The sequence below is a fragment of the Ursus maritimus genome, unplaced genomic scaffold, assembly GCF_017311325.1.
Source record: "Ursus maritimus isolate PB19 unplaced genomic scaffold, ASM1731132v1 scaffold_17, whole genome shotgun sequence".
Classification (NCBI taxonomy): Eukaryota; Metazoa; Chordata; class Mammalia; order Carnivora; family Ursidae; genus Ursus; species Ursus maritimus.
Window position 1 is genome coordinate 56,295,085 of NW_024424119.1, and position 23,792 is coordinate 56,318,876.

Genomic DNA, 23,792 nt, shown 5'->3' on the forward strand with positions numbered 1-23,792 from the left:
CCCCCCCCCCCCCCGCAGCTCCGCCTGTCACCACATTTGTTGACAACCCCATTGAAAACAGCCCCCACCGCTGCTGTGAAGGCCCGTTCTGTCTCCCATTCACGCCTGGCTCAGACAGTTTTTGAAAGGCGAAGAGTCTGGAAGGCACACAGACTCGCCTCCCCCCGGCCCCGTCTCGGAGGGAGAGAGGCGTCAGCCTGGGTGAGCGGGGCTGACGAGCCTCCTCACCTGGCCCCACGGTGCACCGCCTCCAATTAAATCAAAATGGCTTGTTTTTAATGGTCTTTTACACTGACAAGTGGGCGATCATTTTGGGCCCACTAGCTGTCAGGGAGCGGAGGCAAATCCTCGGTTGATAATGCCCAATGCTTCCAATTAGGAGCCGAGGCCGCTCCTGGCGCGCTAACGATTCCCCAGCCGCCCCCCAGGCCCCTTTGGCGCTGGTGTTTCTTCTTGCCTCCTCCGCCGCAAATTACTGACACAAAACGGAAGGCCCGCGTCTCCTCCGCCACGCCAGGCCGGGCCCTGTTGGGCTTAATGAGCCGATGGAAGTTTCGTGGCTCTGGCGCTAAATTCTTTTCTTGTTTGACAGCTGCTCGGCTAAGGCGAGTGGTGACCTTATAAAAGATTTAGTGCTTCTCGTTATTTTCTGTCAAGCTTCACAAGTGATGGCTCTGCGGTTATCATTTGCATCCTGGGGTGTGTGCGTGTGTGTGCACGTGCGTGTGTCTGTGTGTGCGTGTGTGTATGTGCGTACACGCGCTGGGTGGGGGCTCCGCGGTGGAGACGGGGAACAGGAAGGGGTCCTTCTCTCCCTGCCCCGCATCTGGTTCCCGCACGACAGCTTCCAGCGTGGACATTCTTCTTGGGCTGAGCTGTTTCAAAGAGACGCCGAGAGGCAGAGCTGAAATGACAGATGATGCGAGCGAAGGCTTCCAGGCCTCCCGGATGGAGCCTCCGTGGAGCCTCCCCGAGACTGGCTGACCCCAGCAGCCCGGATGTGCTGGGCAAAAGGAGGATGGGAGCCAGACTTGCTGCTAGGGACAGTCTTCGGGCCACACTTTATTGTTTTATTTTAATTTTTTTTTTAAGTTTATTTAAGCAAACTCCACACCCAACGTGGGGCTCGAACTCACGACCCCATGATCAAGAGCCGTACGCGCTACTGACTGAGCCAGCTGGGCACCCCATGTACTTCAGGTTTCGTCGGGAGGAACTTGTACCTCTCTTACAGGCCCCTTTAAGGCCGTTGCCCTCAAGCTTCCTCCCCCTGCTTTGCATTCCACATAAAGATTTAATGGTTTTTAAAAGCAGAACCACTCAAAAAAAAGTGGCATGTATTATTCGCCCCCCCCCCCCCATGGGACAACAGCGGCGCTGGTCAGTCCTCACTCTATGTCCGCGCCCAGTGCTGCACTGGGGCCGCTCTGTATTCACAAGACTCCAGGGAGTCCATGCTGGCTCCTTTGCCAGCCTCCTGCTGGCCTCGCCACCTCATCCCTTTCTGTCACTGTGCCCTCCCCTCGCTCACAGACCCCCTGGCCGTCCCAGGTGAGGGTGACCCCAGGGGACTGCTGGACCCCCTGGCCATCCCAGGTGAGGGTGACCCCAGGGGACTCCTGGACCCCCTGGCCGTCCCAGGTGAGGGTGACCCAAGGGGACCTGAAGAAGGAGACGGAGTTAAGGGCAGATGAGCACATGGTTGTCTTTTCCTGGGGATTCTGAGTCTTTATTCATCTCCAATAGAAGAGACTTTCTTGTCATCTGTTAGAGTAAAAACATGGCACCCTCTCCCCCCCATGCCCCTGACAGACCTTGCCACCTGATCCCTGCACTCTTTCGCACGAGCTTCAATGCAGCCTGGGAATATTTTATAACAGGACAGCCACCATCAGTCTATTCGAGCTGATACGAAATGGGAAATGGAGCCTGCTCCCCGTCCCTGCCTTGGAGGGGCTGTGTAAGCAAATTACGAAGGAAGTCCTTCTTCTTGTGGTGCGTTCATATGATATGTGTGTAAGAGGAAATAAAATATAACCCACTACAGGAAAACAGGTAGGTTGGATTTCATCAAAATGAAAAACCCTGATGCTTCAAATGATACTAAGAAAGAGGAAAGACAACCCACAGAATAGGAACAAATATTTGCAAATCATATCTCTGATAAGGGACTTGTCTCTATGAATACAAATATTGCCCTTACAACTCAGTCATGAAAAGATAAATAATCCATTTTTAAATGGGCCAAGGATTGAATCGATGTTTTCCGAAGAAGATCCGCAAACGGCCGATACGCCCATGAAGGGAGCCCGACAGCAGGAGCCACCAGGGAAACACAAATCAGACCTCGGCGAGACGCCACTTCCTTCCACTAGCTGGGACGGCTACGACCAAAACACCAGACAGTAACAAGTGTTGGCGAGGATGCGGAGAAACTAGAACCCTCCTACGTTGCTATGAGAACACAAAACGGTGCGGCCACGTTGGAAAACCTCATGGCAGTTCCCTCAAAAGGCTAAACATAGAGTTCCCATAAGCCCCAGCGATTCCACTCCCCAGAATCTCACCAAGAGAAAGGAAAACACGTGTCCTCATGACAACTTGTGCATGAATGTTCACAGCTCCTTCCTGTATTTTTTTAAGATTTTATTTATGTATTTATTTGACAGAGAGAGAGAGAGCACAAGCAGGGGGAGCAGCAAGCAGAGGGAGAGGGAGAAGCAGGCTCCCCGCTGAGCAAGGAGCCCGATGCAGGACTCGATCCCAGGACCCTGGGATCATGACCTGAGCCAAAGGCAGACGCTCAACGGACTGAGCCTCCCAGCAGCCCTGACTCTCATTTTCCAAAGGCTTGCATGATGGTCTTTCCTTCGGCCCCGGTAAGTCTCAAAGAGCCCAAGAGTCAGTGGACCGAGACGAGGATCCCAGGTCTGGTTTTGTGTGTGAGGTAGCTGGGACTCGTTGGGCCAGTGTCTTAACCATCCTGAGTCCTCCTTGTCCGAGGAGGATGGCATCCTCCAGCCCCTGGGAGAGCAGTCGATCCCCGCCCCCACCGCCGCTCACCCGACATGGTCATTCCTCTTCGTGCCACCTCAGACCTCCCAGGGAGGCAGGAAGTGTGTTTCCTAAGCCTGAGCTTGGATGTTCTTTGAAAACGCAGCATGTGTCAGCAGGAAGGGTCAGGCCCTGTGTCCTCGCTCCATCCATTTTTGGACCACAGAGAAATTAGAGCCAGTAGCAGAATAACAACGTAGTGGACCAGGTGTCTCAGGAGAGACTGTCACCCTCGTTAATGACTTAAACTACGAACCTTCCACATCAGAGCTTAGGGCTCAGCTCGTTCGCCAAGGATGGCTTGCACGGATTTGTGTTCTGCCGGGGCCTCTGACCTCCGGCTGCCCTGAACTTGACAGAAATTACTGACCTGGGACTGATCCATAATTTTCAAGTACCTCTCATTAGAGGAGACAGCCCCTCAATCTTTTAAAGCAAAACCTCTCTCCCAGTCCCCTGAGTGGTTGTCACTTAAAAAACAAAAAACTAAACAAACAAGAAATCCCCAAAACTAAAGTAAGCTATCTATAGCTGATTTGTTTTTTTCTTTCTTTTTTTTTTTTTAGCTCTTTGGCAGATTTTTTTTTTAATCTGGCTATTTTTTTCTCAAAGCCTCCCTTTTGCCTTCTTGGCCTCCAGACTTGGCACTGGAAGGCTTGGTGTCCGGTTGGAGGACGACTGTGTGGCTAATGAGAGGGGACTGGAGGGTCAGCGGCCCAGCTGCCCCTTTTCATAGGACCGTGTCAGGGGCCTGGGCTCAACAGGCACGTGGGGAAGCCGCTCCACCTTCGCACCTGCCCTGCGGTGGGCTAGTTCCTCCCGGCAGGCGCGGGCACACACCCTCCAGCGCGTCTGGAGACGAAGCACCGCAGGGCCTGCCCTTCCGCTGTAAAGAGCCCCACACTGCATCTGCCTCCCTGTCCCACCTATGCAGAGGCCTCATGCGGAAGGGAGAAGACAGGAAGGACACAGGGACACAGAGAAGGCAAAATGCTGCTCACTCTCCAGCATATGGACCCAGCGGGTCCACCCACGGAAGGCTGGTGTCACCAGGCAAAAACGACCACGTCTTTACTCCTTGGGTCTCGGACATTTTCTTCGGCACTGAGATGACTGTGCCCAGTGAAGCAGGAGACGTCCAACACAGGGCAAGTCGGCACAAGCCTAAGTCACAAACCACTGGTTGTGAGCCTTCGTTTGACCCCAAGACTCGTGGTTCAAACGGAATCATACACAAATCTCCAGCAAATAAATCTTCTAAAACAGAGTAACTCTTTCTAAGTTGTGCATGGAGCAGGGAGGCCCCGCACGCCTCCGTCCCTTGCCCAAGTTACTTCTCTAAAATGCAGCTCCGAAACCCCGCCTTGTTTTTGTCACATTAAAAAGAGGAAAAGGCAGTAATTCCTTACAGATAAAACCCACGCCCTCTCTGCTTCCCTCCCTGTTCCCACTCCCCACCCTCCCCAAGGCAGGGCTGTGCAGGTCTTGCCGGCACATTCTCTCCTTCCAGCTCTACTTAACTAGATTCAGACACATGCTTGAACAACACAGACTCTTTTGTAGGTTTTAAATCTTTCATATAAATGGCATCATCCTTATGTTCTAGTCTGTAAATTCCACTTTCTTTCCCTGCAACATTGTTTTTGAGATTTCTACGTGTTGATTCAGACAGACCTAGAGCAGGCTCGTCCCATAGAACTTTCCGTGACGATGGGAATGTCCATCAGTGGCCACTGGCCACATGGGGTCATTGAGCACTTGGAATGTGCTTAGTATGCCAAAGGGACCGCATTTTTTATTTCACTTAATTTTAGTTACTTCAAATGTAAAGAGCCACATGTGGCTCACGGCCACTGTGTTGGACGGGACCTCTCCAGGTGTCCATATTAACTGAAGCAGCGTCCACGGTGTGAACTTAGCACCTTGGTTTATCCAGTCCCCACTGATGGACGTGCCGTCATTTCTAATACCTATTATCCTGTTACCATGAGGATTCTCGTATACATCTCTTAGTGGACATTTTTGAAATTTCCTCTAGGGTATATATCTAAACACGGACTCATTGGTTCAGAGGGTATGCACATGCCCAGCCTTTCCAGGTAATGCCAAATTACCACCCTTGCTAGCGGTATCTGAAGTTCCCACTTCCCACGTCAGGCTCATTACCATTACTGCCACCAGCGTGATGGGCATGAGATGGCATTTTCTTTCTTTACTCCCTGGTTCCATACGTTAGGATGAGCATGTTTCCTGTGTTTGTTGGCCTTCCGATCTGCCCTTCGTGAACGGCCCGTTCATTTCTTCTTCTTCCTCTTCTTTGATTGCATTGGGATGGCAAGACCACGTTCACCCTCAACCGCCAGCGGCATCTCTGCCTTATTCTTTGAGTCTCTGGCTGTATGTTATCCCCTTAGGAAGCCTTCTCTGGCCCCAAAGTATGAGTCTGATTCTCTGTATTACAACCTCTTACAAATCTGGTATTCTGCGCCTGGCTGGTCGGTCGGTCGGTCGGTGGAGCATGCGACTCTTGATCTCGGAGTCGTGGGTTCAAGCTCCATGTTGGGTGTAGAGATTACTTAAAAAAAAAAATCTTTTTCAAACAAACAAACAAATCTGGTACTTCTTTTAGTACTCAGCACAACTGTAACTGAATAATTAGTTGTGTGATTATATTTTTATCAGTGTTTTCTGGGTCCATGATAGCAGAGCTTTCTAAATTCTCCCAGTCTCCTGGTGTCTACACGGAGTCTTGTGTATCATCGATGCTCAAATAACTGGTACAGAAGCGAAAGGACAACAGCCACATCTCACCCCCGAACCCAGGTCATGTGGGCACCAGCTCCATAATGGCCCCACGGCATTCCACCGAGGGATTTTCTGTTGAAAATAGATCACACTTTTCAAGGAAGCATAAAAAGTAAAAGCTGAGCAAATACAGAGGGTCTGATTCATGCAAATTACTTCGACACCAAAGAAATTAATTTAGAAATCAGTCACAGATGTAACTAATACAATTGCCTGGAAATTTAAAAGCACGTTTATAAATCACTAAAAGACGAAAGAAGGAATCCAAACAGAAATTTGATAGAAATTAGATGAAAAGAGAACGGAACAAAAATAGCCTCAAAACTCGAACCTGAGAGGAGATCAAAGAAAATGTAGAGGGCAAAGGAGTTGCTCATGCTGTTATATAAACGGTGATATTAGAGAAAGAAGGAGTGAAGGGTAATTAGCTCACAGATGACTCGAGATGCCAGGAAGAGAAGGACAGATGGAGTGGCCTCAAAGAAGGAATCATGAAGTCATGCGCAAAATTAACGAAGAGGCGAAGATACAAGTGAGGGTGTGGATCAAATGAAAAGCTGATCCGTTGAAAGTGGATTGGAAGAGCACAGATGTGTTCGCCCTCAGTGGGAAGTGGAATCCAGGAATCTAGATCCGCCGGGGCCAGGCGGGGCCACAGACGGCAGGGGTGGTGGGCTGGCTGCTGGCACACTCTGCCCGCGGCTGAATCCAGAACCGGGTGTGGCTTCCCACCTGGGGGCCTGGATTTGCATCCGTAGATTTGGATTCCATGGTGTCCAAGTTCTCTTCCAACCCTGGGTTTCTGGGAATGTTTTATTCCAGTTCGACTGCAGAGAGTCGAAAAAAATCATCTGAGGGGGGGTCAGGAATCCTGGAACCAGCGGTGAACACTCATCTATTTTGAGACCTGACAGCTGCTCTGCTCCCTGCCTCATCTTCTCTCCCAGCTACACAGATTCGCTTTCATTTCGTCTCATTTGCCCAAATTCCTCCCGCCGCAGGGCTTCGGCAGGTCCCCACCATCTAGGACATCCTCCCTTCATCGTCCCCTGCCCGGCCCCCTTATCCTCTCTAGGAAGGCCTTCCTGCCCCCCAGATGGAGTTAAAATCCCCATCCACGGTCCTAATTAATTGCCACTAAACATGTGTAGTGTTTTCCGCGGCCGCCTCCCCCACCGTCTTGCGGGGCCCATGGGTGACAGCCGCCACCTGTCTCACTCACCGCTCACTGGCGTATCCCCACGTGCACTGCACGGCGGGGGCGTCCGGTCCCTATTTGGGCAAAGCTATTTAGATGCGGCCCATTCAAGCAGGTCCAGAGCCTTGGCCAACGGGGGTAGAGCTGCCCCCACCCGCTCCACTCCCAGGGCTGCTGGCAGGCCGGGATGCCCGCCTCTTATTTACCTGCATGGACTCTACAGCGACTGAGCTCCATTGAGCCAACCTGTCTCCTGCCAGGGCCGTTACAGTGTCTTAGCTCCAGGCGGAGGCGGACCACAGATGGCTTAATTTAGAAGCATCTCCGTAGGAATTCCTTGCTCCACAGCTCTTCATCCTTCGACTCCAGGGGTCCGTGGGGTCGTGACCATACACGGCTTGAGGCGTGACTTGCAATTAGGATCCTCATCTCTGCTGAGTTGTATTTTAGGGGGGAGAGTGTGCCTGTGGGGCAGGGGCTACAACAGTCCCAGCAGTGACTCACTTGACTCATTCCGTGAGCATTTATGAAGAGAGAGTGGAGTCTCTCAGTGAAGACCTGGGCCAGTCCCACAGCTCTGGGTTTATTCTGTGCGCCCGGGACGAGTGACTCAACCTTTCTGGGCCTCTATTTCCCCATCTGTAAAATGGAGACAATGTGTGGATGTTCTGGGGCTCGCGTGAGATCCGTGCGCTGCGCCTGGCACTGCCGAAGGGTCCGGTGATGCAGAACAGGACAGATTCTTCATAGGGGTTCCTGCTACTGGGCATTCAGAGAGCCGGACCTCCCCTCTCCATGGACTCCTGGCTTCCGCTGGGGAATTTGGGGATTTCAAGGGATCCAGTTTCCCTTCTCTTTCTAAAGACCATCCCACGTTGGGGGCAAGGCTTCGCTTGAGTTAGGCTTTAGGAGAGCCTGTCAGACCCAGTCACACAAATCTTTGGTTTTCACCTAGGACATGCACACCAAGCCCAGGATACTCGCACCCCCTTCCACCCCTGCTGACACCATTTCCCCTACACCTTCCTTGCCACCTCCCTCATACCAACCCCTCCAGGTCACATTCAAGGTCCACCTGGCCTGAGGAGCCTTCCCTGACTGCTGAGGCCAGGTGAACCCTGCCCACTGCCTTCGTTCTCTCACTGGTTCATTCGCACCCCTTTCCAGCTTTGTTCAAACATGGCTCCGTGCCAGGCACTGGGTGCATACCCTGCTTTACAGGGCTCCAGGGCTACTGGCTTGAGCTCCCCTGTCTTGGATGACTTAACCCCACAAGGTTCCAGCTAGAATGGGAATTCACTGACATCATTCATGCAGCATGCCTTCTGCCTCTCCTGCTGCCCCCAGTGCGGCTGGGAACAGGGGGCACCAGAATGTGAGTGGTCAGTCACTGCCGTGAGCCTCCTGTGCCCAGAATGCCCCTTTAGAAAGCCAAAGGGAAGATGGAACTGAAGTACAAAAGGTGTGTGTCAGCCCTGGCCCATAGTAGTGCTTAATGCACATTTTTTAGATGAATGGATGAACGAATATTTCTTTCCCACTGAAGTTTCTAAGTAAAAGGGGACGGCAAAAAAAGAAGGTTTCTTCCAGGGTTCTCTTTTGTCTGTGTGCTGGTTTTCACCTGATTATCTCTAAGCTGAGCAGCTCCTTCGGGCTGGATCCCTCTGCCAGCTCCTCAGGAGATGAGAGTGAGTGCTGAGCCTCCTGCCACCAACACCAAATCAGTATCACCTACCACCCACCAGCACCACCCACCAGCAACACCACCCACCAGCAACACCAAATCAACACCACCCACCATCAACACTACCCACCAGCAGCACCATACACCATCAACACTACCCACCAACACCAAATCAACAGCACCCACCATCAACACTACCCACCAGCAGCACCAAATCAACACCACCACCATCAACACTACCCACCAGCAGCACCATACACCATCAACACTACCCACCAACACCAAATCAACAGCACCCACCATCAACACTACCCACCATCAACACCAAATCAACACCACCCACCATCAACACTACCCACCAGCAACACCAAATCAACACCACCACCATCAACACTACCCACCATCAACACCAAATCAACACCACCCACCATCAACACTACCCACCAGCAGCACCAAATCAACACCACCACCATCAACGCTACCCACCAGCAACACCAAATCAACACCACCCACCATCAACACTCCCCACCAGCAACACCAAATCAACACCACCCACCATCAACACTCCCCACCAGCAACACCAAATCAACACCACCCACCATCAACACTCCCCACCAGCAACACCAAATCAACACCACCCACCATCAACACTCCCCACCAGCAACACCAAATCAACACCACCCACCATCAACACTCCCCACCAGCAACACCAAATCAACACCACCCACCATCAACACTCCCCACCAGCAACACCAAATCAACACCACCCACCATCAACACTCCCCACCAGCAACACCAAATCAACACCACCCACCATCAACACTCCCCACCAGCAACACCAAATCAACACCACCACCATCAACACTACCCACCATCAACACCAAATCAACACCACCCACCATCAACACTACCCACCAGCAGCACCAAATCAACACCACCACCATCAACACTACCCACCAGCAACACCAAATCAACACCACCACCATCAACACTACCCACCAGCAACACCAAATCAACACCACCACCATCAACACTACCCACCATCAACACCAAATCAACACCACCCACCATCAACACTACCCACCACCAACACCAAATCAACAGCACCCACCATCAACAGCACCCACCATCAACACTACCCACCAGCAGCACCAAATCAACACCACCACCATCAACACTACCCACCAGCAGCACCAAATCAACACCACCACCATCAACACTACCCACCATCAACACCAAATCAACACCACCACCATCAACACTACCCACCAGCAACACCAAATCAACACCACCACCATCAACGCTACCCACCAGCAGCACCATACACCATCAACACTACCCACCAGCAGCACCATACACCATCAACACTACCCACCATCAACACCAAATCAACACCACCCACCATCAACACTACCCACCAGCAGCACCAAATCAACAGCACCCACCATCAACACTATCCACCATCAACACCAGATCAACACCGCCCACCATCAACACTACCCACCATCAATACCACCACCATCAACACCAAATCAACATCACCCACTGAATACCATTAGCACCATGTGCCATTCTTGCATACTAACTGCCTAGGGAACGGCTTGGAGGTTGTATTCATTTCCTGAGACGACCGTAACAAATTATCATAAACTTGGTGGTTTAAACAATAGAAATTCATTCTCTGGCAGTTCTAGAGGCCAGAAATCCAGAATCAAGATTTCAGCAGGGCTGCACTCCCACCAAAGGCCCTAGGGAAGAATGCTTCTTTGCCTCTTCCAGCTACTGGTGACTCCTGGCATTCCTGAACTGTGGCTTCATGTGGCCTTCTCCTCTGTGTCTATGTCTTCTGTCTCAAGCATCCTTGTCATTGGAATCAGAACCTTCTTGAATAATTCAGGATGTTCTCATCTTGGGATCCTTAAATTAATGACATCTGAAAAGACCCTTTTTACAAATAAGGTCACATCCACAGGTTCCGGTGGTTAGGATGTGGATATATCTTTTTTGGGGGGGGGTCACCATTCAGCCTGCTACAAAGGCCAGGGGATACATGGAAATAGCAGAGATATGGGCTGCAGAGCTACGCTTCTCTGGTAAGAGCCTGGCCACCAGGGGCCTTGCCACTCTGAATGCTACAGGAGACCCCGGACACATAGGAGTTCCAGCTGGCTGGACATCTGAATCAGCCAGGGTGCCCACGAGGTCTCTGGAGATTCAAAGTGCCAGCCTTCCTGAGCGTCTCTAGCTGCCTTCTGGGAAGCATGGGTGTCAGGAAAATCATGTCATAGTGTAAAAATCGAGCCATCCTTTGCCAGAAGGGACACAAAGGTGCACGTTGGAAGCCTTTTCTTTGTTGGCTATTTTATTCCTGCACAAACTGTTGGGTCTTCTCTCTTCCCAACAACTTTTGTGTGGCCACTGGGGACTTTCCTGAAACTGGACATGCAGCTGAGAACAAGATTGTGGTTTGATCGACCAAAATGAGTTGAGCACAGGTGTTGAGCCCTGGGCTCAGATAGGCATTAGGTGACTGTGGAAAGGGCCCTGCCCTAAGAGGACTCAGGAGCTTTGGGATTGGGCTCCAGCCCTGCCTGGGTTGCAAGAGCCCCAGATGATTTTGACATACATCCAAGAAATTTAAAACCTGAGGCTGGGGCTGCTATGGCTCCCGGAAGTGCTGCCACACACAGACAGTCCCTGGGGGCCTTGCAAAGGGTCCACAGGTCTTAAGTGGTGACCCACACCGTTTTGTATGTTAGGACTTGGGGTATTTTTCCCCCCAGAGGAGAGGGTCCATGGCTTTCTGCAGAGTCTCCAAAGGGTCTACCTGCCTGAGAATGAAGAACATGGTTTATGTCCTGCAGTAACACCTAAATCAACCCACCACCATCTGACTTCTACGAGTTCCTAATGAGCTTCTGCAGCCCCTACCCTTTCGCCTCATGAACGAGTTGTGGGGGCAGGAGGCATCCAGACACAGTGTGAGCTGTGGGTGCAGAATTTTCTAGAAAGAATCCACAATTTAGTGCCGAGAAGTGGGGAGTGGGGGCTAAAACAGAGTTTCTCTGACATGGATTCCCTGTGCAGCCAACCCTGGACAGACTCTGCTCTGGGCCTCAGTTTCCTCATCTGTAAAATGATGAACACAGTCAGCTTGGGTTCCATTGGGCCCTCAGGTACACTGATGGTGAGCACATGCTCCCAGGACCTGAGGCCAGACAGCCCACAATAAGGGTCTGGCGGACCCTAAAGCAGTGGCCCAGACCTTGGACTGGGAGGGGCCTGTCAGTGTCCCACGGATGCACGCTTCAAGGAGCCAGGAGGTCACATCAGCTCTGCACCTGGTCTCAGTAGAGACGTTACCCAGTTCTCTGCCATCAGGAAACCAGTTGGGCCATGAGCTCCTGTGAAGGGTCATGACTTTCCCCAGGGGTGGGGAGGTCCCAGGCCTCTGTGTTCCCAGATGGGAGCCAGAGTATGCCCCCCCCCCAGCACGGAGGAACTTTACAAATTCCTCCTTGTCTTCTACTGCCTTTTACTATGGTAACCTCCCCACCCCTCTTCTTCCCCCCCGCCCCGTCTGTCTTTCCCTTCCCCTCTTTCCACATCGCTGCTCGAAGCACTGGGGCTTTGTTACCTGCAACCAGAGGGCGGCCCTGGCTTGGATTCTTGACCAGAATGGGTCCTGCTTTATCACCCTGAAGACATAGCAGGCCTTCAGCTGCTCCTACAAACCCAGAGGGAACCCCTGCCACCCCTCCACCTCGGCCACCTCCTCCCCTCATGAAAGGGAGCTCCAGTGGGCTCTGGGGCCAGCACGCACGCTGCCCCCTTAGCCTGTGAAAGCCCTGCTCACCCTTCCAGCCTCCCCTTCACGTCTCCTCCCCAGAGGGGCACCCCTGACTCCTGTGAGGGCTGAGCTCGTGCTGTCTGCACTTGCCGCACCCCCCCCCCTTTATCAGTTCTAGTGAAACAGCTGCATAATGATTGTTGACGTCTGCTTCTCCTCTAGGTTAAAAGCTCCCTGAGTGGACAGAAAATCCCTCTTGTTTGCTGCCATATCCCCAGTGCCTGGCACAGAGTTTTACTCAATAAATATGCGTTGCATGAATGCATGAATGCATGCATGAATGAATGAATGAGTAAATAAATAAGCAAGTACAAAACCTTTCCACCTGGGCCTCCCATAGGATATCCTATAGGAGAAATGCCATTTCAGGGAGATTTTCTTGCTCTTGGAGGTGATGGAACAGACCCACGAGACAAAAGGGTTTTTTGCCCACCCCCATGTCTTGAGAAGGAAGGGCAGACTGAAATACTGATTGCATAACATTTTAACCAAAGAGACACTCATTGGACCTGTCCCTCATGCTTCCTCTGGAAGGGTGGCATTCTTGAACTCTGGTTCTGGTCCCGTTGCCTCCCTGGGCGGCTTCACTTGACAGGAGGGACTTGGAGCTCATTCCCAGCGAGGAGCACTGACTGGGCCAGGATATCCCCCCTGGAGAGGGCAGCTCGTTTGGGGGTTTTAATGGTGGACAGCCAGCATGTGAAGGGTGATGCTGGCTATTGGGTCCCACCGCACGGTGACTCCGGTCATCGTTAGGTGATATTTATCACACACGCATCTTCCCCAGCAATGAGCTGGACAGAAGGAACACTGCCAGCACTGAGCAGCCCTGCCCTCGCTGGCTTCCACCTGCAGCTCGTCACCCCTCGGCGCTAGGATGCTCCCCACACTTATTCTTCACTTTCTTCCCTCTCACAGTGATTTGTATTACGGCTCGAAGATGGAAGTGGGGGCGGGCCAGGAGAGAAGGGGAGCACGGGAAGCAGCTGTGTGCCCACTGACCTGCTCTCCCCCATCCGTAGGTGCGTCCCCATCTCGATACCTTCCCCACTGAGGCTGATCGCCAGAGAGCATTCAGAGCCCACCAGGAGGAGCATGCCGTGCGCCAGGGGACCCTGCGGATGGGCAACTACACCCACCCCTAAAGCCTTCTTGGCACAGTAGAAAATTCCCGAAGGACTCACCCTTCTTGCCCCAGCTTGTGTTAGACGCTCCGCCACTTTTATGAGGGTTCTGCTTTGGCAAGGACCTCAGATTCAGGTCTTAGCTTGATTCTTTTTGGTAAGAGTCCCCCCCTTTTTAGGTTAGCCAATACTAACTTACCCTAGCCCCAGCGACCCCCTAGCTAGGGATTCCCCCTCCCGCAGGAGCCCACCCACCTTCGGTTCTCCAGCCCTCAAGTGGGAAGACAAACCTAAATCACTAGGCAGCTGTTAGACTCCAGGTGAAGGGTCGATGCCAAGGCTCTGCCCATCGAGTGTGAAGAGCGACCTGGGTATTTCCTACAGAAAGCCCTCATTTTATATTCCGAACATGAGTTTAACTGTGCTTAGGGGATGCCTGATGCCTCACCTGGACAGTACTCTCTCAGGGACCCCTGCAATGAATGGGAAGAGCCCATGCTTGGGACTCAGCGCCTGCCCCCACCTCCTCCACGCCCGGGGCCTGTCAGGCAGGCAGGCCAACATAGGCTTCTCCACCCAGCCAGACCTTGGGAAGGCTAACCCCGCCCAAAGGAGAGAGGCTTGCGGGCGAGTAGGGGGGCGGATGGGACACAAGCCGAGGAACGTATCAGCCAAACTCCTGGGCGCTCCTTACCTCAATCATTCTTTATGTTCTTGCCTTCTCCTCACAAATTATAAACTGGTCTATTTTCAATTAAAAATGCCATTTGTCCTCCTCCTGCTGTATCTTTATTTAAACCTACACTCGGTGTGCGAGCCAGCCTCACGCTGGTCAGACGGTGCTCTGATACGGGCACCCTTCGAGGTAGATGACCTCTGACATCCCAGCGGTGCCCGTATGAAGTCAGGCACATTCCCCAGCTTCTACAGATCCCGCTTCTGGTCTGAAGATTCCAATGCTGATCTTTGACCCAGAGCCCTCCCCGGGACTTCAGATCACTTGTCCAACTGCCCGCCTGCCATCTCCACTCCAGCATCTGGTAGTGCTCTCTAACCAACACCGCCAAGACAGAGCACTTGATTTTTTTCCCGCCAAATCTGTTTCTCCCTCAGTTTTTCCCACCTCGTATATGACACTGCCATCAACCCTGCGACTGAAGCAAAAGTCTTCATTACTCTGTTTCCCTCCTCTCTCGCCTGGAATCCAGAGACAAGCCTGCCAGCCTCGCTTCCAAAAGACCCCCACCCGTCCCCTCCTCTCCAAGTGCCATACCTCTGGAGAACTCACCCTCTCTCCACTACCCTCCTAACCACGTTCTCCACAGAGCAGCCCCATAGTATTCCAGCAGCTTCTGCTGCTCTCAAAGAAAACGCCACACTCCTCACCCAGCCCACGGCGCCCTCGGTGAGGCAGCCAAAGGCCGTCCTCCTGGCTTCATCTCCCACCTCAGGGTGCTGTACGTCCACAGCCACAGCCCTCACTCCTGCCTTAGGCTTCCCACTTGCTCTTCCCTCTGCCTGGAACACCTGGGCCCCCGACTGTCACCTGCCCAACCCTTCTTGTCATTCAGATCTTAGCTAAAAAATAAAGGCCCCTACTCAAAAGGCGGGCCCTGAAATAGCCCCCTGTGAAATTCACATCCACTTGTTTTATTCTCGACAAAACAGCGATGCCTGCTTTACTGTCTGTCTCTCCTCTAGCAGGGATGTTGCATGGGATCGGCGGCCTGAGATCCCAAGGGCCAGGCATATGGTAGGTACCAGTGATAACTGTGGAAGGACCCCACTGCTCCAACGGCTGCTACGGCTCTCCCCCCCTACAGCTCGAGTGCTGGGTGGGGAGACACACCCAAGTCCGGTGGTTACAGGTTGGTTGGATTTCTCAATCGGCCCTCTCAACCCCACACCCACCCCCACACACGTATGCCTTCCACCGCCATACAAATGCCACACATGCTAACACCCCTCAGGAACCTAGCCCAGCCAGGGCCTTGACAGACCCCAACCTCCTCCAAGGGCTGGAGATTCTCCTTCCACCACACGAGCCAGAGGGAAACGAGCACCCGCACTGATTTTGGCTAAAGCTACCCTGAAGCCTTTTGACCGGCAGGGAGCAGGGAGCCTGGTTGTGGGAGCACAGGAGAGCCCAAGGGACCTGGCCACTGAGCCGGTGACCATTCTGTGTGGTCAAGAGCATGAAGCCCAGGGGCCCCTGGGTGGCTCAGTCGTTAAGCGTCTGCCTTCGGCTCAGGTCATGATCCCAGGGTCCTGGGATAGAGCCCCGCATTGGGCTCCCTGCTCAGCGGGAAGCCTGCTTCTCCCTCTCACACTCCCCCTGCTTGTGTTCCCTCTCTTGCTGTCTCTCTCCCTGTCGAATAAGTAAATAAAAGCTTAAAAAAAAAAAAAGCATGAAGCCCAGCCTCATCAAGTAATTTCTGTGTGACCTTGAGCAAGTGTCTTAACCTCTCTGTGCCTCACCTGTGAGACAGGACCCTGGCACAGCATAGGACATCTCCTCAAGCTAAATTAGATCATGATTACAGTTGAGAATGTGATTAGCACAGGGGCTGGCACTTTGAAGCAATAGATTCATGTGAATTATTGTCTTCTCATTAATAAAGCACACTGAAAAGGGACAACCAGAATCCTGTGAACAATTGAGGGACAAGAGTGTGCTTTTAAAGGAGCAAAAGCTGGGGCGCGTGGGTGGCTCAGTCAGCTAAGCATCTGCCCCCGGCTCAGGTCATAATCCTGGGGTAGTGGGACCGGGTCCCCGCATCGGGCTCCCTGCTTCTCCCTCTCCCTCTGCCCCTCCCCCCAGCTCATTCTCTCTCTCTCTCTCTCAAATAAATAAAATCTTTATAAATAAATAAAATAAAATAAAAATAAATAAAAAATAATAAAGGAACAAAAGCCTTTGTGTCCAGATACCTCAAGAAAGTAAAGATATTTTGAACTTAACCCACTTTTTTGCTCTGAAGTCCCCTACAGAAAGTGGAAGGGGGCACATCAGGACACAGGACTTCCGGAGGGACCGGAAGTTATGCTCTGTCCACCAAAGGGTGGGGCAATCTCTGCTGAGACAACGAGGGAGTGGCCCATCAGTGGCCCCTCCAGGTCTGCTTTTCCAAGGACCTGGGCCATGGGGAAGGTCCGGAGCCGGACAGGAAAAGCTACGGGGTATCTCTTTGTCTTACGCAAGCACGTCGTGCCCCAGCGTGCCGTGAGACCTGCTGGGGCTGTGGCAGATGCCCGGGGAGCGGCACCCTCTGTCCTGTCCTGAAGATCCCAGCTTCTGGGTGCCCTTGGCCCACGCCTGAGCCGCACTCCTCCGAGAGTCCCTCAGCTCCTTGTCCTACAGTGCCACCCTCTGGCAAGTCCAAGTCAGGGGCCGCGGAAGTTCCAAACCCTTCCCTCCCGGACCCCCTCCCCCAGCTTGGTTCTTCCCTCCTCATTAATAATTCGTGCCCGCACAAAGCCCCGGGTCAGATTCCGGTCTGATTCCACTTTCCTCGGTGTCCAGTTGCATCAGACCAAACACTTGTGCCCGCTTGCATCGACCCTGACTGGGGGTCCCCCTGACACAGCTGGGGTTGCTCTAACTTCATGACCCAGGGTAGAGTCCCTGAAGGCTCCAGACAGGAGGGGCCTTGGGAATCGCTGGTCAGCCTCCCTCTACCACCACCCTCCACACTTCACAGCTGGAAAATAAGCAAGCCCCACGCGTTCCAGGGCCTGCTGTCAAAACTACTTCTCCAAGGGGGGCAGAAACGGGGAGAGCTTAGCTTTGCATCCCAAGTCCTCCTAATCAACCACCAGTAAATGCCATGTGAGGACAGCCGTCACCAGAGGTACGAAGGCCTTATGCCCCTGGTTTTGTTCATCTCCCTGGTGGTTGGCATTCTACGTCTTGGATGAGTGTCCTGGCAACATCCCATCAGAGAGTTCACCAAACAAAGAAGCCCATGTGCACGACCCTCACCCAGTCCGCCTGAAATTCCTTGAAGTGCCCTCTGAGGTGGGAGGGGGGCCTGTCCGTGCTGCTGAGCCCTTGGCCGGAGGGGGAGCGAGTGCAGGCGTGGGGTGCGAGAGTGGGGAGACGGGGCCTCTGGAAGTAGGACTGGGGAACAGGGAGGGGCTTGAGAAAACATCAAGTCCTGCCAGACAAGACAGAGGGTTGCAGAGTGACTTAGCCGCCTAACGAGGACTGGGACAGACCACTGGGTGGTCGGTCTGCCTTTCTGCTCGTGCTCAACCCCCACTGACTTGGGTCTACTTCCAGGTTTTTAAACCAGAGTCCAAGCCACCTCCTCATTCATTCTTTCCTCTCTCCTCTCCCCTCCCCTCCCCTCCTCTCCTCTCCTCATCTCACCTCACCTCTCCTTTCCTCCCTTCTCCCTCTCTGCCTCTCAGCCTCTCTTTCTCTGTCTCCCCCACTGACATAACCAGATGATTGTTTTCTAGGCCAGAAGAACAGAGACTGGACTCTGGAGTCTGCTGGTTGTTTAGCATTTTTATCAGGGTTGGCAGCAGGGAGCCAATGGAGATTTCTGCTTCTGCCTGGCAGGGCCTTGCTTGCTAGAAGTCTGAAGGGGAAGCCTGCTGGTAGTCCCCGGATTCTAAATCCAGTCCCCCGGGTTCGGCCTGGGATCCAGAAAGGGGCGGTTTGGCTTTTTGGTTCACCGATCCCAGGGCCTCGAGTCGTGTGGCTTAGAAATCACAGATTTAGGGGCCAGAGAAGGTGCATCTCCAGGGCAGCAAACAGACCAGCGGCTCCGATGCCCAGGTGGGCCTCAGGGAAGCCAGACAGGTCTGTTTCCAGTCAAGTACCTTCTCTTGTATTTGGCTTTTTGGACCCAAACAGTCTTTCTGCTGCATTTCTTTTTACTTGGGAAAGGCTTTGATGCTTGGAATCATCATTCAAAGAAAAAAAATTAAAACTAGGTTGGCTTTTTACCCAGGTTCCCAGAACTGAATGCAGGGACACTTTGAATTTGAATCCACACATGAGAAATTGTCTATGAAAGGGAGTTTAGATGGACGGGCACCACTGTCCTCCATGGATTCCTGAGGCGGGTCCTTTCCGTCATATCCCAATGGCATCACCAGCATCGAGCATGGTGTATGGGCCAGAGTGCCTGCTCAGCAGGAAAAAGGGGAGGAGGTAAGAGGGTGGGAAGGAGGGGAGGAAAATAAAGAATATACTCTCTTTCTGGTTTCTGGAGCTCCATGGGGTTTTGAGCTAAACCAACACAAATGGTTGAGAACAGCATGACCTTGAGGCCCACAAAGTGTCCAAATCCTTGTCCAACCCATCTGTTTGCAGAGAAGAGAGATATTAGCGTCCAGGCCTGGCCTGTATCATCCAAGTCCCCTGCTCACTCCATATTAAAAACAGGTTTTAGTTGGAAAGCCCTGGGCCAAGGGGGGAGCTGACCTCTGCAGCGGGGGCTGGTGAGACAAGATATCCGGCCAGAGAAAAAGCTTTGGCTGTTCTTCGTGGTAGTTGTACCATGAATTACATAATCACTCCTCTCCGGGATCTGAGCCCGGAGTCTTCACAAAGTCTTCACAAAGACCACGTAAAGTGGGCAACATCATCCTCATCTTAGAGCTGAACACGCCAGGGCTCAGGAAGTGTTTGCCCAAGGTCACAGAGCAGGGCTGGGACTATGGTGAGGCAGATAAGGCACATTTCCAGGCCTGCCCCCAAACTCGGTAACCGAGACAAACAATACTTTAATGCAATATTTTTTTAATAAAAAAATTTAAAATCCCTGATGGGCAAAATAGCAATAGTTTCAGTAAAAAGGTTTGTGATTCACCTCACCGGCCTCCCCCTAGTCCCAGCTTGGACTCCAGAGCCAGGATTCTGCTTCTTCAAGTCTAACCAGTTCTGCAGTGCACATCCTCAACCACCCACCCGGGCCATCCTGTACTGCTCCTGGTCCCAGTTACTCAAAACCTTGAATGGCGTTCAAGTTAACGATTCTTTGTGAGCAGAGAAGACCCGAGGTTCATTCTCAGAAAGCTCTGGGCACATTCCCCCTGTGTGGCTCTGCTTGCTTAGCAGGCAAACAAAACCAGGGCTGGAACAGCCTCTCCTGCATGCGTGGGGCCTGGTGGCATTCAGTGGGGAGGGAGGTGAAGCTGGGAAGAAGGAAGCTGGTAAGCACCATGGCCCAGCCAGAGGCCCAGACACTGCCAGGCCCATTCCTGAGCCGAATGGGACCCATGAGCCTCAGGTGGGGCAGAAGGATGTGGGTTCTCTTTCATCACCATCTCCATCACCATCCATGGGCCCCTGCCACCCACACCCCCCACTACAAACCCCTGATGTTTAACACATTTGTACCAAAAGGAGAGCTGCGGTCGAGGCCAGAGACATGGTCTGTCCAGAGTAAGGTCAGGGCCAGAGCCCAGGTCTTCTGAAGACTTGTCCATGGGGCCTTTCCTGTCCCTGGAGAAGAGTGACAGCTCCTTCTCTGTGGGTGTCTCTTTGTCTGTGGGTGAGTGGTTTGGGAACTTCTAGGGCTCTGGACCCATGGAGAGGCTGAAGGTTTTTTTTTTTAAAAAGCAACCTCAAAGGGCTGGGGGTGCCTATGGACTGGAATTTGAAGCCAGAAGTTCCAAGAGGAAGGGGGAGGCTGGGGAGGAAGGTTTGGGGTCCAGAAGAGGGAGCCTGGGCGCTGGACTCCAGCCCTTGGTTAAGACTGAGTAGTCCCAGGAGCCTGGTCTGGCTCCTGGGAGCCTGACACTCATTCACTTTGCTTCCCTTGAGGCCCCCAAGCCCCTCCACCAGGCCCACTTCCTCCTTGGGGTGGGGAGAGAGGTCTGCCTCCTGCTATGTAAACGGAGCTCTCAGAGGTTAAGTCACTTGCTACAGTCCACACCCAACTTTGCTAGACCTCGAAGTCCTTATATCCTTCCAGGACCGACAAGACTCCTTTCTCAAAGGGTCAGATGGATCACCCACCCAGGAACTCCCGGATGCTTAGTCAAATGCCAATTCCTCCTGGTGCCTTCCCGGCTAAACAGGAGCCCAGGTGAGCACACACACAAATCTCTCAGGCTGTGGACAGGCTGAGTATACAAGAAGCACCCAGACAATGGAGAAAAGAGAAAGGAGGAGGCCTGGTGGCAAAGCTGGAAACACCCAAACAGGAATAATACGAAGTTAATGAGACGCTGAATCTCAGAGAAATTTCCAAATGAAATAAATTGCATAGGATGCTCTGTATTAGAATAGACCAGGATCATTTAATACTAATGATAGTACACCGACAACTTGTTAAATATTCTTGGGGTCTAACGAGGGCTGAGTGCTGAGAAGCCAGCCAGAGCGGCAGGAAGTTGGGGTTCACGCTGTTCAACTGTAAAAGGTTCACTCTTACACACACACTCCATGCGCCCTGCTGCAGCTCTGATCCGCCCCACCCCCCACCCCGGGCTCAGTGCTCGTGGAGGTTTCGCTTTCGCTAGGTCCGGGATCCGGAAAAGGGGCTGCTCAAGACCCACCTGTGGGCAAGAGCAGGACAATGACTTTCCATGACCTGGCCGTGTCCATGGATCCTGGCCCCAGGGGCCCCATGACTGCTGGGAGGCCCAGGATGGGGGATCTTGTTGACTGAGTTGGGACCTTGGGTGCTCAGGTGGAGATCGGGTTCTCCAGGGAGGCAGCACCAGGCCGGAAGGCGCAGCGGTGGGGCAACTGAGCGGAGAAAGTAGAAAAAGCCTCCAGAGGCGCCCAGAGCAGGAGGAACCAGGCCCAAGCTGGGGGCTGGCCGGGAAGGGCCAGCGCAGCCTGCCGCCCTTGTGATTTATGTTTCCCTCCCCATCCACCCAACGAAAATTTAACGACCCGCCGGCGGAGCCGGCCCCGCCGCGGGAGGCGCCCACTGCAACCACGGCCGAGCCGGGGCGGGGGCCTGTCTGCTCGCGGCCCCTCGGCGCCCGCCCTCCCGCCTCCCCGACAGCTTGCAGCCGAGCGGGGCCCGCAGTCCCCGGGGAGCCGCCCGTCCTCGCTCCCAGCCCGGCCGGCGGCGAGACCGCTTCCAATCTGCTGGCGGGCGCAGAGGGAGAGCGCAGGGAGCCAGGCGTGAGCCACAGCCAACCTTGCTGGAGGAAGAAGAAAGTTTCTGCTCGCCGGGCCTCGAGGGCCTTCCACTGGCTGGATCTCGGGTTTGGAGGGATGCGGGGCCTCACGGTTCCACTGTGGTCTCGGACGCTGAGCCTGACGCGGGGCCCGGGTAGTTTCCTGGGGGCCCGTGGGGAAGGGCACAGCAGCATGCGGGCCCGCCTGGGAAGGCCTGGGCTCCTGGCGTGGAGCTGGCAAAGGGCGCCTCGGGCCCAAGGGGCCCGCCTGCAGGCACGCCCGCTGGGCTCTCTCCGCCCTTAACCACGGACCCTGGACGCAATCCCTGGGGCTGTGCCAGGAGGATCCCGGCCTGGGACGCTTCAGATCTGTCTGCCGCTCTGGGCCTGACACTGGAGGCCAACCCCTGAAAGGCGCGGAACTAGAACACCGTGGTTCTGGGAGTCAGGAGGGTGAGGGGCCGTGTTATTCACAATGAAAAGACCATGTTTCCAGCGTTGCCTTGAAAATACATCCCTGGGCGAGCTCCAGCTCCTCGCGGAGTAAGAAGCCAAGCCCTTTGCAGACGTCTATACTCGCACACGGAAGCTCTTTCGCGTCCCTGTTTGGAGGTACAAAGACACCCGGTGCCCAGGACATGCGCCACAGGAGGGGCTGCCGGCTGGATAGGGGTCCCCGCCGTCTTTGTCCGGTGCGCTGCCTCCCTGGGGCCACACCGATTTCCCGGGTCCTCAATGTCCCAGACACGATCTTCCCACATTCTCCACCCTCGCCCCACAGTGAAGCCATCATTCCGGCCCCGTTTCAGGGCCGACCAGGCTTTCCCAAAGCCCTGCCAGGCCTGCAGGGTCCAAAGAGGGCAGAGAGAGTGGGCTGCAAATGTCCTACGTGGGAAACATCTAAAGCCCAACGAAAACGCCCCAAAACAATGTCGCTTAAACTAACATCTCTTCCCCACACCAGGTCAGGGCTTCTTCATAGACACACACACTTCCTTCGCTGCTGGGTTGAGTCCCTTTCTCTCGCTGGAGGAAGAAAAACGCGGTGGAGCTGGGGGGCGGGGGAGGTGCAGAAAGGATCTCTGACAGACCCGTGGACGAATAATTTGAATAACCGTGGAAGAGGTTAGGGAAAACTTTAAAAACCTCCCAGCCCGACCCACCAGCAGTGGCAGCCGGCTCCGGACCCCTCCCTGCTAGCCCGTGCCCCCCTCGGCTAATCACCCTCATTAGGAGCCTCATCACCAGCCTAATGAAAGCAAACCGTGTGGAAATCGCCGGTAAACAGTTGGGTCTGTGCTGTAATTAATTCAGTGTCTCTTTTAATCAAACTGAAAGGGAATCGGGCAGCGGCTTGCGGAGCCGTGACATCACCCCCAAAATCGGCCGGAGCCAATCAGCGTCATCACTCCGGGGACACGTGGGCGAGTCCCCTTTAAAAAAAACACACACACAACACAACGAAAAAAAAAAAGAAACAAAAAAAAAAAAACCCAGCCCCAAAGTAAAAGTGACACAAGTTCATTTTTTAAAGGAAGGGGGGGAGGCGAAGGCGCGCGCGGAGGACGCGCTGAGAGCTGCAACCGCGGAGCCGGAGGCGCTGTCCTCGGTGCTGACGGGCCCCCGGAGCGGTGGGAGCGCGGCGACAGGACCTCCCTGGCCAGGTGGAGCGTCATGCGCCGCGGGCCGCCGCCGCCGCCGCTATCCGCGGTGCTGACGCCGCCAGGTGCGCTCCGTTCCGCCGGCTGGTAGCGCGGCTCGGGCCCGCTGCTATCCCCGGTTCTGACCCCGCTGTCTTCGGCCACTGCTAGCCTGCAGGAAGCGTGCTGTTTGGATTTTTTTTTTTTAAGCCGTTCTTTATTTAGATTCCAACATCCTCGCATCTCTTCTGTGCCAAAGGGGCGCTCAGGCCGTCCATCTCCCCCTTTGCTCTCCCCAACTTGGCGCACCCTCCCTCCCATTCCTCCCTGACACTCCCACCAC

At 53.8% G+C, this 23,792-nt stretch overlaps 1 protein-coding gene across 1 annotated transcript in view; it reads left to right on the plus strand.

Moving 5' to 3' along the window:
- CFAP77 (cilia and flagella associated protein 77) overlaps positions 1 to 14,282 on the plus strand; it is a 127,143-nt gene extending 112,861 nt beyond the window's left edge. Inside the window, exon 7 of the mRNA XM_040632108.1 lies at positions 13,614 to 14,282. Within this exon, the coding sequence (XP_040488042.1) occupies positions 13,614 to 13,736 (123 nt within the window). The 3' untranslated portion in view covers positions 13,737 to 14,282. The remainder of the gene's footprint in view (positions 1 to 13,613) is intronic.
- Positions 14,283 to 23,792: the final 9,510 nt, after the last annotated feature.